The sequence below is a fragment of the Plutella xylostella genome, chromosome 15, assembly GCF_932276165.1.
Source record: "Plutella xylostella chromosome 15, ilPluXylo3.1, whole genome shotgun sequence".
NCBI lineage: Eukaryota > Metazoa > Arthropoda > Insecta > Lepidoptera > Plutellidae > Plutella > Plutella xylostella.
Window position 1 is genome coordinate 4,400,551 of NC_063995.1, and position 11,494 is coordinate 4,412,044.

At 40.3% G+C, this 11,494-nt stretch overlaps 2 protein-coding genes across 2 annotated transcripts; one reads left to right on the forward strand and one right to left on the reverse strand.

The window, feature by feature from the left end:
- Positions 1-1,994: 1,994 nt before the first annotated feature.
- LOC105385373 (polycomb protein Pcl) lies at positions 1,995-9,632 on the reverse strand. The gene is made up of 11 exons (XM_038108341.2): positions 9,302-9,632; positions 8,047-8,259; positions 7,539-7,835; positions 6,827-6,972; positions 5,894-5,989; positions 5,038-5,120; positions 4,500-4,695; positions 4,039-4,206; positions 3,703-3,812; positions 2,737-3,598; positions 1,995-2,503 (listed from the first exon to the last, which is right to left on the reverse strand). Exons 1-11 carry the CDS (start codon positions 9,315-9,317, stop codon positions 2,111-2,113), a joined length of 2,580 nt encoding a protein of 859 aa, XP_037964269.2. The 5' UTR covers positions 9,318-9,632; the 3' UTR covers positions 1,995-2,110.
- A 430-nt stretch (positions 9,633-10,062) lies between these two features.
- Positions 10,063-11,237, forward strand: LOC125489581 (leucine-rich repeat-containing protein 57-like). Its single transcript, XM_048625735.1, has one exon. The coding sequence runs from the start codon at positions 10,171-10,173 to the stop codon at positions 10,885-10,887; it is 717 nt and encodes a 238-aa protein (XP_048481692.1). The 5' UTR covers positions 10,063-10,170; the 3' UTR covers positions 10,888-11,237.
- The last annotated feature ends 257 nt before the right edge of the window (positions 11,238-11,494 follow it).

The window sequence follows — 11,494 nt, forward strand, 5'->3', positions numbered from 1 at the left end:
ACAAGTGAGACAGGGGGTCATACTGAACTTTTGTTCTACGAGTTTTAAAAATGAACAAAAAAAAACCTTTTTCATAGAAACTTTGATGACACGTGACTTTTTACCATGGAAAACAAATATTTTTTTTCGCGAATTTGCAAAACTCGTAGAACAAAAGTTGTTCAGAATGACCCCTTGAGTTGAGTCATCCCCTTTCGGCTTAGTATACCCTTAGTATCTACACTTTAATACCTGTAGTTACCTTTCTACAAGTAAGTAAATACTACATTTGTTTAGAAAGCTAATCGGGTTCCGAGTATGGAGAAAAGTGGCACCCCTATTAATTTCTACTCTTTCCTGGTGCTTACCAGTGTAATTAAAAATTATACTTACCCTCAAATCACTACTTGAAAATAATTGTCAATAAAGTTGGCGAGTAAAAGTTTATGACCCACTGTGCAAACTTACATGTGTGCGTGTCACTGCGTGTGCTGTGTGAAGAGCATTGAAAACCCAAATTTGGCGGGGCACGTCACCCTGTACGGGCCCTTAACTACTATCACCTCAGCATCAACATACTACTCGTCTAAATGGTACAAAAACTACTTCTCAAATTGGACAGTTATTTTCCAGTGGGTAAGGTACGAGTAGGTTCCACAGAAACTAATTTAGGCCATAACTAAGTACCAATTACCAACAGTCATGGGCAAGTCATCATCATCAGCCTATAGCAGTCCAATGCCGAACGTAGGACTCTTCTAGAAGCACGCCACGGATTCGATCTAGCTTTCCGCTCCAAAAACGAAACTTCTTGTGGCCACCAGAAACGAAATAGGTTGTACATCTTCAAGAGCTATGTGTCGGTTAGTTGAGTTAACGAATAACCTCGGTTCTGATGTGGTCTATCAAGAGAAACCCCGAGTACCTATAGATTTTCGAGAAATCGCTTTGCCAGTTCTACCGGCAGTGTCCAAGACTTAACCGTACGTGCTGGTGATGGCAGGACACACTGAACATAGTAAGTAGGTATCGAATGTATGTACTCGAAAAAAATTTCGAGCCATAAAAGTTTTCCGACCATTTCATATTATTATAAAAGAACCAAATCATAGATGGCGCTAGTCAGTCTAATCACGCCTTCTGCCATGCCACTGCATTTTGTGGTCGTCTTTATGAGTTACCTATGTAAGATATTACTAGCGCCATATATGATTCTGTTCTTTTTATGAGTGGTCAGAAAACCTGGCATCAAGGAATAACGTTTACTAAAGTACCTACTACTCGTGCGAATTAACTGTGCACCTGACCAACATGAACCAGGGGTCGCGAAGGGTAGAGCTAGTTAATATGACCTTTAGTTTTGTCAGTCAGGTGTCACAGTTAATTAGCACGAGTAGTATTTTTTTTTGTACTACTATCCTCTCATCCTCTCCAACTCCTTCGTTTGAAAAGCGCTTTTCCCAAAACTGCCAAGGCTACCCCCCTCGTCATGCATTAAGTTTTTTTGAGCCTACTTCCTGGAATCTAGAAAAAAGGCCGTTTCTGAATAAAATATATTCGATTAATTAAATAACTTCTACCTTTGCGAAATAAGGTCCTGAAATGCCTTCTTGAGTGCATGAGAGCGGTGGTAGCTCAGTCGAGTAAGCGCCCGCTTCTCATGCCAGAGATGCGGGTTCGAATCCTGTCGCTGACATGTACCAATGAGTTCCTTGAATTTAAGGACAATGTATACGGTGAAGGAAAACATCGTAAGGAAACCTGCATATCTAGATTTAGCACATCTAGCCAACCCGCCAGTCTATCAGCATGGTGGGAAACGGTCCAAGCTTAGGAAGGCAGTTTAGACTCTGGGGATATGCAAATAGGTTCCATTCGAGAGAGCCAGGTGAATAGAATAAAATGCTTTCTTTGTGTCTTATGAGTGACCCCTTTTTGGTGAGTGCTTTCTTCTCATGTCAAAAACTATCCTCTAAATACCTACCTCGCAGTTTGAAAATAAATAAAAATACAGATTTGAATTTCAATAATAATATATCACATTCCTTGACCGTACTGTACAACGATTTAGTCTACAGACAAGCACTTATATATTATTAGTACATACACATATATGTATAATTAAATAAATTCACGAGCTGGAGTCCCACTGTATGAGGTAGGCGGGCGGCGCGCCGGGCGCGCGGCGGCGGGCCAGCACGCGGAACGTCTGTCCGGCGCGGAAGTACTCCTGCACGGAGGTCTTGAGCGCCGACAGCTGCTGCGCCTGCGCCGCGCCGCCGTCCGCCTTGTGCGGGCTCAGCTGGAGACTCTTCACGCTATTATTATTACTACTACTGTTGTTACTATTACTAGAACGACGAGAGTTTTCGTAATAATTCTTCTCTTGCCGTTGTCTCAGTCTTCTACCATGGAACTTGACGTTGTTCAGCGCCTTCTGTGAGGGTTGCGCGTTGCCGGCGCCCTCGCCCGGCGGCGCCGCCGACTTCGACGCGTCTTCGGGCAGCGGACACGATTTGTTTAACTGAAATTAAATAAAATTATATTAAGGGTCTGTTCCACAATGTCTGGTTAGTGGCTACCTGACGGATAAAATACATGCTGTCACTTTCTGTTATTATTTTTTAGACAGTGACAGCATGTATTTTACCCGACAGGTAGCGACTAACCAGACATTGTGGAACAGGGGCTTACGATTGTAAACTTCTGAGAGTAGGTAAGCATAAATTCTAATAAGAATCTAATATTTTTACTTACATTATTAACTTGGTTTTGTAAATACTTCTTAGGCCTCCTATATTTCCTACGTTTAACTTCCCCATTTGGTCCTATTATGATATCTTTCTCACTCAATTTTCTTTTCATGGGCCGTATCAGTGGGCCCATTAGTGGATTCAGCTGTCCAGGCAAAGATAGTCTGTAGTTAAAATTGTGTTTCCGCCCATTTTGTTTGCCGTTTGCTTTTCCTGTATAGCTCTGCATGAGGAAAGGATTATTTTTGCCCTGGAAGTCTTTGAGCGGCGGAATGATCGCGTCCAAGGTGCCCCTGCTGGAAGACTCGTCCCCCGACGACTCCATGTCATGACTCAAGAGATTGCTATAGGGAAGAGCACTGTCCATGTGCTGTAGGGACATTATTTTGGAATGTTCTATTATATTTTTAGTGGACAGCTTCGATATTTCCATGTTCATAATAGGATTATCATGGACGACATTGGTCACAGGTGTTTCAATGTTCGTAACGTTTTCCTTTTCTTTTAGTATATTTTCTATATTAGTGGAACAAGGACTTAATGAAGTACTAAGGGATGGCACAGGTGGGGTTTCGTAACTAGGCGTAGCTTCCTTCGTCGGTGAGTCGGTCACATCAGACAGCTTCTTTGAGTTTCCTTCTTTGGTATCGGAGTTCCCGGGCGAGGCGGGCGCGGGCGAGCCGCCCGGCTCCACTGGCTTGGCAGATTCGTAGGAACTGGTCGAGTCATTTTCAGAGTTTGAATTTGAGTTGAGATTTTCGTGAAATCTCTTCCCCATCATCAGGTTCAGCCAGTGGCCGTCGACAGGCACTATCATATTTTGAGTTTTATAGGAACTTTTATCGTTTTTGCTACTGGTAGGAGACCTGAAAATTTAAGGTGAAATAAATTAGTTATATAAACTTGTTAATGATGTTGTATATGTTATTCTAATTGAACGGCTGGCTATATATGTAGTTAGTAGTCTTACATGTCGTCGGCGCTGGCGCGGCGGCGCGGCGAGGCGGCGCGCGGCAGGAAGCGCAGGCGCGGCGCGTACTCGCGCACGATCTCGTCAGTCAGAGGCTCTCCACTTTTCACCTGAACATAAAAAAGTCGTATCGTTAAATTTTTTGTCAGCATCATTATCATAACATAACTGAGGGCTTATAAGCGAACATAAATGTAACACTTAAATTCTAACAGCAGCATTAGAATTCAGACTAAAATTATCATTCAATTCTTAAATGCATGTTCATAAATTTGTATCTGACAGATTCATAATTTATCAAGAAAATAGATGCGAGAAGTTGGTGAATAATCGCACCTGTCCGAGGGCGGCGAGCTGCACGGGCGGCGCGGGCGGGCGGCGCAGGCGCAGGCCCCAGATGGTGGCGCGCTTCTTCATCTCGCGCCCGCACTTGAACCGCTTGCGCGACGACGTCAGCGCCGTCAGGATGCGCTCGCGCCGCTCGTTCACTGGCGTTCTCCACATCTGAGTGAGTGGATGGTATAGGTTTTTAAAACAGGCTGTTTCAAGACATTGAAAGCCAATAAGATCTGCAAGTAATTAAAGCCACGGAGCGCGTCATATAAGGTATCTGGAACGTAGACGTTCGTAACAGAACTAAAGTTGACAACACTGGGATATGGATCACGAAACTGTAGTAACATTGGCGATAATTTGGACTGTGGAATAGTGTGGATCATGGCCGAATTTGGAGGGGGCCTGTACCTTATTATAGGGGGTCGATAAACCGATGAAGCCGCTAAACATAATTATCTAACCTTCTCGGGCAGCTGCAGCGCGTGCCAGTTGTCCATGATGTACGGCATGACCACGTCGTCCAGGTCGAAGTAGTTGGGCGCGTTGTACGCGGTGAGGTTGTACAGCGCCAGGTGCGCCAGCTCCAGCCAGCAGAGCTCCAGCCGCCGCAGGTACTCCGCGCCGCCGTTGCACAGCGAACACGCGAATATGTACAGTCTGGGAGGGAAATTGTTGTTGACAGGTAGTGGTGGTGGGGGCGTGCTAATTTATATTTTACGATTATTATTATATTAATAATATCTCATTCTAAAAGTGATTCAATTTATGAATTCGTTCATTCAATAAGGGAGACCGACGAGCGACAGACAATGGTCGTGCTTCGTATGGCTGTATCCATCAGAAAAAGAGTGTGGTTGTGAGCATCGAGAAAATACGCCTCTTTTCAATAATTGTAACGTTTTTGCAAATTATATTGGGTCAAAGCCGGAATAGCTTTTGCTGACGCCGAATGTGATTATCTTTAGTGGTTGAATAAGGCATGTGTACAATTGTACTTACTTATCTCCTGCGTATAATGGATACTGTAAGCTCGATACACATCTTTGATGAAACCAACGCGAGCATCGGCAGCATAACAACATCTGCAAATAAATATTAATATATTAAATCATAATGAAATGATATTAGTATGTAGTAGCTATTGCGCATGGTAATGGTAAGCTTTAACTTTGTAATCAATTACTTTGAATGTGTATGTTTTCATTTGTAAGCACTTTCTTATCTTCCTCAAAGTTTGCTTGTTTACTGTCTACCATATACTTATCTGCTGATGGCTTGGTAGTTATTATTGTAAATTGTAAGTAGTAAAACATACGAATAGAATCAACTTGAATGATTGATGGAGATTGGTGGTGCACTGGACTGCCTAAAACCGAATTACTGATACAGTTTGCCCTGTACTTGTTGTTTATTTGGTTACCTCATTTGGCCAATTATCAGTTGATAAAACACTCATTTCAGAGAAATAAATAATAACCAAATTCACTAAAAGTTATAGATTTCATGAAAATTGCGACATATGAGTATTTGTGATTTGACCATTTGACAATTTCTCAATGACAAAACAAGTGAAAATATCCAAAATGAGTTTACCTTTCAAAAAGGTTACAAATACACATTCTATCCTTTGGAAATCTATTATCATCTCTTCCACAAGCAATATACCTTCCGAACCTTCGAGTCTTCAAGCAGAGCCTACATAGCGCAGCAGCGCTAATCGTGGGGCGTAGCCGGGACGCGTTACCCGTTTCCTAAACTACTGGATGTCCCTGTAATTCACGACGACTTGGTCATAAACTAACCGACGTAACCTGGACAGAAACAAGAACCGGGACATGAGTGAACGACCCCGTACCTGAGCCAGCCAGTCGCTCTTCTCGCCGCAGTAGCAGTGCGCCTCGTCCGCCTCCTTGCCGGCGTCCGACGCGGCCGAGGACGTCGTCGACGCCGTCTGAAAACAACAACATACATACATAGATAGAATTAAACCATTTCATTTGTAAGTATGCCAAAAAATAATAATAAAATTAACAAGTTGTCACTTGAAAGGCGGTCTTATCACTAAAAGCGATTTGTTCCAGACAACCTTTGGAAGGATGGAATAAGAGATTTAAATTGGGTGCAGTGTACATGTGGAATAGAAGCATATTCTTTAACCTAGATTGTTTCTCCATAGTAGGATAGCAGACAGCTTATCAATAATAATAAATTGTGACCTGTTATTTTTGTCACGTCTCCTCTGGGGATATCTATTTTATATCTGCGCCATTCCCTCTAATGAGCAAAGGTAACTGTCGTAACTAAACCATCAGTTGCTACTTTGTAACAATATAAACATTGAATAATAACATGATTTCAATGAGGGTCACGAGCACGGGCTCACGCGGCTTCAAAACATAGCACTTACATATAAACAAACAGAAAAACTGCAGCTTCATTCCTTAATGTATAAAGCATATTAGACTCCAATAAGTAGTCACCATTTCATCTTGTCAAATATGTATATAAATGTGGCAAGCTTTTCTACATCTCCACGGCTGGCAAAAGGATTCGAACTTTTTGGTAAACTTTAATATGAATATCACCACTCCTGGCAAAAGGCAAAGCTTTGTGGTAAGCTCTCACCCTTTCACACTAATAATATGTTTGCACGCCCTACAAGAGTAGAATGTAGCAGGTCTTCTCTGTTTTTCTGTAACATCTTTGTGTACATATGTTCATGTAAATAAATGATTTTGAATTTGAAGCTTTAACTATCTCCACTGCTGATAAAAGGGCGGTAACTCACATCGCAGGGCGGCGTGAGCTCCTGCTGCTGGCGCCGCTGCTGGCCGCCCTTCAGCCGGAACAGGTCGCTGCGCTTGAGCGCGCGATTCTCCGCCGCCGCCACGCGGTACCGCTGGTCCGTGCAGCGCTTGCAGTGCCACGACGCGCCTGCGTAGTACAACGAGCATTGCGTGTTTGTTAACATGTTCGAGGCTGGTTGCAGACTGAGAGTTGTTGTTGTTAATGTTTTGGAGATAAAAATTACGGGAGGATAAGGGTACCCTCAACTTTGTTTTGTTATGTAAATATTTACGATTGGCGTGTGTCATGTGTTTATGGAGCGTAGGCTGCATGGTAACAAGACCTCCACACGGTCGTTTGGTCGATGAGCAGGGATAGAGATATTTTATTAAAAGTTTTTTTTTATTAAGTGCCTATAAATTACGATTACAAAGTTATATATTTTTAAATAGAACACTCCTTTATCCTTTTCAGTTTTGCTAATGCCATTCTAACTTTTACTAGTGTAGATACAAACACCAACTGTGGGCTCTACACTCAAAAGCAGTAAGGTAATATAGAGAGCTTGTTGACAGATATGTAACCTATGCTTTATGATTGTGGAATTAATGATAAACTAAATTACCTATCTACTTTGAAAATCGTGTACTAATGATCTTGTGTGTGTTATGTCAAGCAAATAAAGCACTAAACGAACGACAGAATCCACAAACCATTGATCCAGTTGTCCACAGGCGGCGTGTGGCATTTGGCGTGGTACCCGCGGCCGCACATGTCACAGGCCACCACAGCGTTGGCGGCGGCGGCGGGCGAGGCGGGCCCCTCGCGGCGCTTGCACACCACGCACATGATGCGGCCGTCGTCCGCCGGCGGCGCCACCAGCAGCTTGAGCGTGGCCACCGGCGCCCACGCGTGCGTGCCGTCGCCGAACTTGACGAGGCAGCGCGCCACGCCGGACCCCACTTCGCACGAGTCATTGTCATTGCTGCTGCTCAATTCCACTATAGTACCTTTTGCCAATAAAATTTATCCGTTGTAATGGTGAGTGAAGAGGAGCAGCTGAGGTGAGTTCTAATGGAATGACTCAAGCAAGGTGTGGAAAGCTATTTGAGAACCATGTTATACTCAAAATGTAATAGCAAGGTGATAAGTTCAGCATTTACTAAATATTAGATTTGGTTTGCCAAATATAGCCTCAATAGAACCAATTATTACACAAACCTAAGTAGTATCGTCCATCCTTATTTGGCACAAGGACATCATCTCCACATTGGAATGGGTTTGTGTTAGTTTTCTCCGTGCTAGTGGTTGAGTCTGGCATGGCATCCTGGGTTTCTTCCTCCTTTTTCTCATGCTTTTCAGTTGCACATGGTGCAATTGTCTTGTCAAGGTCGCTTAGGAGGACATCGATCAAGGACAATTGTGTTGATACCTCTAGAAATGAAAATATTTGTAAATTATTCTGCAAGTCATATTTTTTAAGAACAAAATTTCTAAGACAGTTTCAGGAATCATTCAAAAACTTATTTTTAAGGTCATTTAAAGGAATTTCAGTATAATTGTCAATGGGAGTCTGTATAATTAATTAGTTAATTACATAGGTACATGAGGAGCACTCTCTCTATTTGATACTTTTAGTATAAAGATTAATCATTATAACCATAACAGTGATATTTCAACAAATTTCATTAATTATAACATTAACTGGCATATAATGGCCTTCCCAAATTCCACTTTCTTCTAAAGCCCTAAGCCCTTATATGTTTATGTCTAGTAAATAAATTCTGCCATCATACCAAAGGATTTTGGGTCACACCTGTGTATTTATTGGATTACTATAGTGTAGTTGTCTTTGTCACAACTGCTGTTGTAAAGCCAAGTTAGTTGAAAGAATACTCACTTCAAATTCAGTTTATCCAAGGCAGCACAAATAAAAGGGGATTATTATGAGTCAGTATAGAATTTATATATGAGTAAAAAACCTGAATTAAAATAACTAATATTATTCTTGCATAGCAAGCTACTTACTTATTATAATATTAGAATATATCATTTCTAGCTACAGTAGCTTTTACTGGAGTGAGCAATAGTAACAATAGCACTGAATAAACATTTTCTTTCTTTCTATTCATTTGTAAGACATTTATTGAACATAGACCACTCCAAAAACGAGATAAAATTGAATTTGTACGTCTGAATGCCTGTGTTCGTAACGTAAACCATACGTAGAACAATACTGAGAAAACCGCAAGGGGCATTTATGTGAATATTTTTACAGGTATTACATTAACATGACGAATTATTTCGTAGGGTTTCAGTAATGTACAAAGGTAATGTGTTCTTATCAGCTGAGTTTACTAGATTTAGCCAATGCTTTGATTTTAGGGATTCTGAGAAGCATTTGACGAAGAATTTAAGGCGTGTAGAGTCGCCTCCACTAAACCAATTCTTCATGAATAAAATTATCTAAGCTTACCAGCGTTTATATCCATCTCAGCTTGCAATCATCAGCTAAATAATAACATCTTAACACCATTGAATAATGAGAATATCTAATAAAACGCGTAGGACATTGGCGCTATTGCGGCCATTACAGCCGTCAAACGTCTGCCGTTTTCCCGCGGCAAACACAAAATGTTAAAAATACATAAATAATACAATTTCACTGATTGCCGGACACAACAATAACTTTAAATTTCACACATAAACACCTAAATTTTCCTAATAATTAGCTGACTTAATATTTTTAAACATTTTAAAATTTAATTCTACTATCAGCAGCTATTTTACTTTTTTTTGTAAAAAAAAAAACATTGCACTGTGTTCACTGTGTTGCCACATCATTACCAAGTCCACAGAATATTGTAGGTTTCGTTTCTCAGAATAATAATGTTCTTACGATAGGTTCTTGCCGATAAGTTAAGAAGCCGACACACTAGCGGGCGCGGCTTACAGACGCGGCTGTCAGCCGCGACTTAAAGGTATCTAGGTAAGGTAGGTACACTACGCTGTTCAAACTATCGGACGTAAGTCACGGACGTAACCTTGGGATGACCTTTAGCTTTCAGACGTCCGAGAGCGATTTAGCATGGACCGTCCCAAATTACAGCCGCGTCCGTAAGCCGCATCCGCTAATGTGTCGGCGCCTTAAAACCGATATTTTAGATCTGTGTTTTACTTAAGATACATAGATTTGTGTCTGTGAGAGTACCACAGACACACACCCAGTTTCTTGACAACTTGACTTGACATTGACAGTTCAATAGTGAAAAACTAAATCCTTGTTTTGTTTATTTTACGCGTATTTACCTTTCCCCTAGTTTATACATATATAATAGAGAAAAAATGGGAAACGCTGGTCTTAAACCTCATTATGAGACCGCTTCAAAGACGGGGGTTTTGCAGGTCTCGGATCACAAGCTTAAAGAAATTCCACCTGAAGTGATGAATCTATGTGAAGTTTTGCGGAACCTGGATATTTCAAAGAACAAAATTGCGTGTTTACCTGACAACATGAATAAATTTAAATTACTAAAGCAGCTTAATATACAAGGCAACAAACTGGAAAGTCTCCCGGATTGTATAGGAGATTTGAAGAAGTTGGATCTCCTTAATGCATCTAACAACCAGATCAAGTCACTGCCTCCTTCAACTAGCAATCTGACTAATTTGAAGAAGCTCTATTTAAACAGTAACCACTTTACTACCTTCCCTACACAGCTGTTGGGATTGAAAAATTTGGAAGTGCTAGAAATGTCTAACAATAAATTGGTAGAAATACCAAAGGGAATGAACGAGCTCTATGTTGCTGAATTAAATTTAAGTCAAAATGAAATTTCTGTCATTAGTGATGATTTACACAACGCACCAAGATTAAAAATATTGAAATTAGATGAAAACTGTTTGAGTTTGGATGCCATTAGTCCAAGCTTATTGAGAGATTCAAAATGTCACACAATCAACTTAGAAGGTAATTTGTTTGAGATAAAACAGCTGGCTTTACTTGAAGGATATAATGAGTACACGGAGAGGTATACTGCAATGAAAAAGAAAATGTTTTAATGTTCTTACACTATACTTACTAAATGTGATAGTGGATTTAATTTATTGAGATATTTCTACATGTATTGTGTATGTAGGCTTTACATGTTTTGATTACTAAGTGCACATGAAATTAAATAAGTTTGTCCCATAAAGTGAAAAATTGCATGAAATAACTCTGACTAAGCACAAATTACAGTTCACGCTGAGTATTAAGTATTCTACTTCATTACCACTTTAAAGTAAAACATCAAGTTTTATAAACACATAAATATGAAAGTATTTTTATATTTATTTATTACCTACTTGTAGATATTATAATCAATTTTATTGTAAAGTGTAATAATTATAATAAAACTCATTGTTCCAAAGACTGGTTTTAATTTTACCCCAGATTATAATTATTTAACAAAATCTTATATTATGTCATAATGACTTGTTGTCCTTACTTGAAATATTTACTTTATCTAAAGGAAGTCTTTCAGATAAGTTTGCTTACCTACACAATAATCAGTACCTACCTACCTTAATGATTTTGTAAACTGTATTTGGATCATTTAGCAATACTTAATGCATTTGTTGATAAATATGATAAGTGCTGATACAAAATAATTCAGTAGGAACAACA

Coding starts and splice junctions, on each gene's coding strand:
- LOC105385373 (XM_038108341.2), bottom strand. Junction 5,990..6,826: donor AGCTCACGCCGCCCTGCGAT/GTGAGTTACCGC, acceptor TGTTGTTTTCAG/ACGGCGTCGACGACGTCCTC. Junction 4,207..4,499: donor CGCTGCAGCTGCCCGAGAAG/GTTAGATAATTA, acceptor CCACTCACTCAG/ATGTGGAGAACGCCAGTGAA.
- LOC125489581 (XM_048625735.1), top strand. CDS start 10,171: ATGGGAAACGCTGGTCTTAAACCTCATTATGAGACCGCTTCAAAGACG.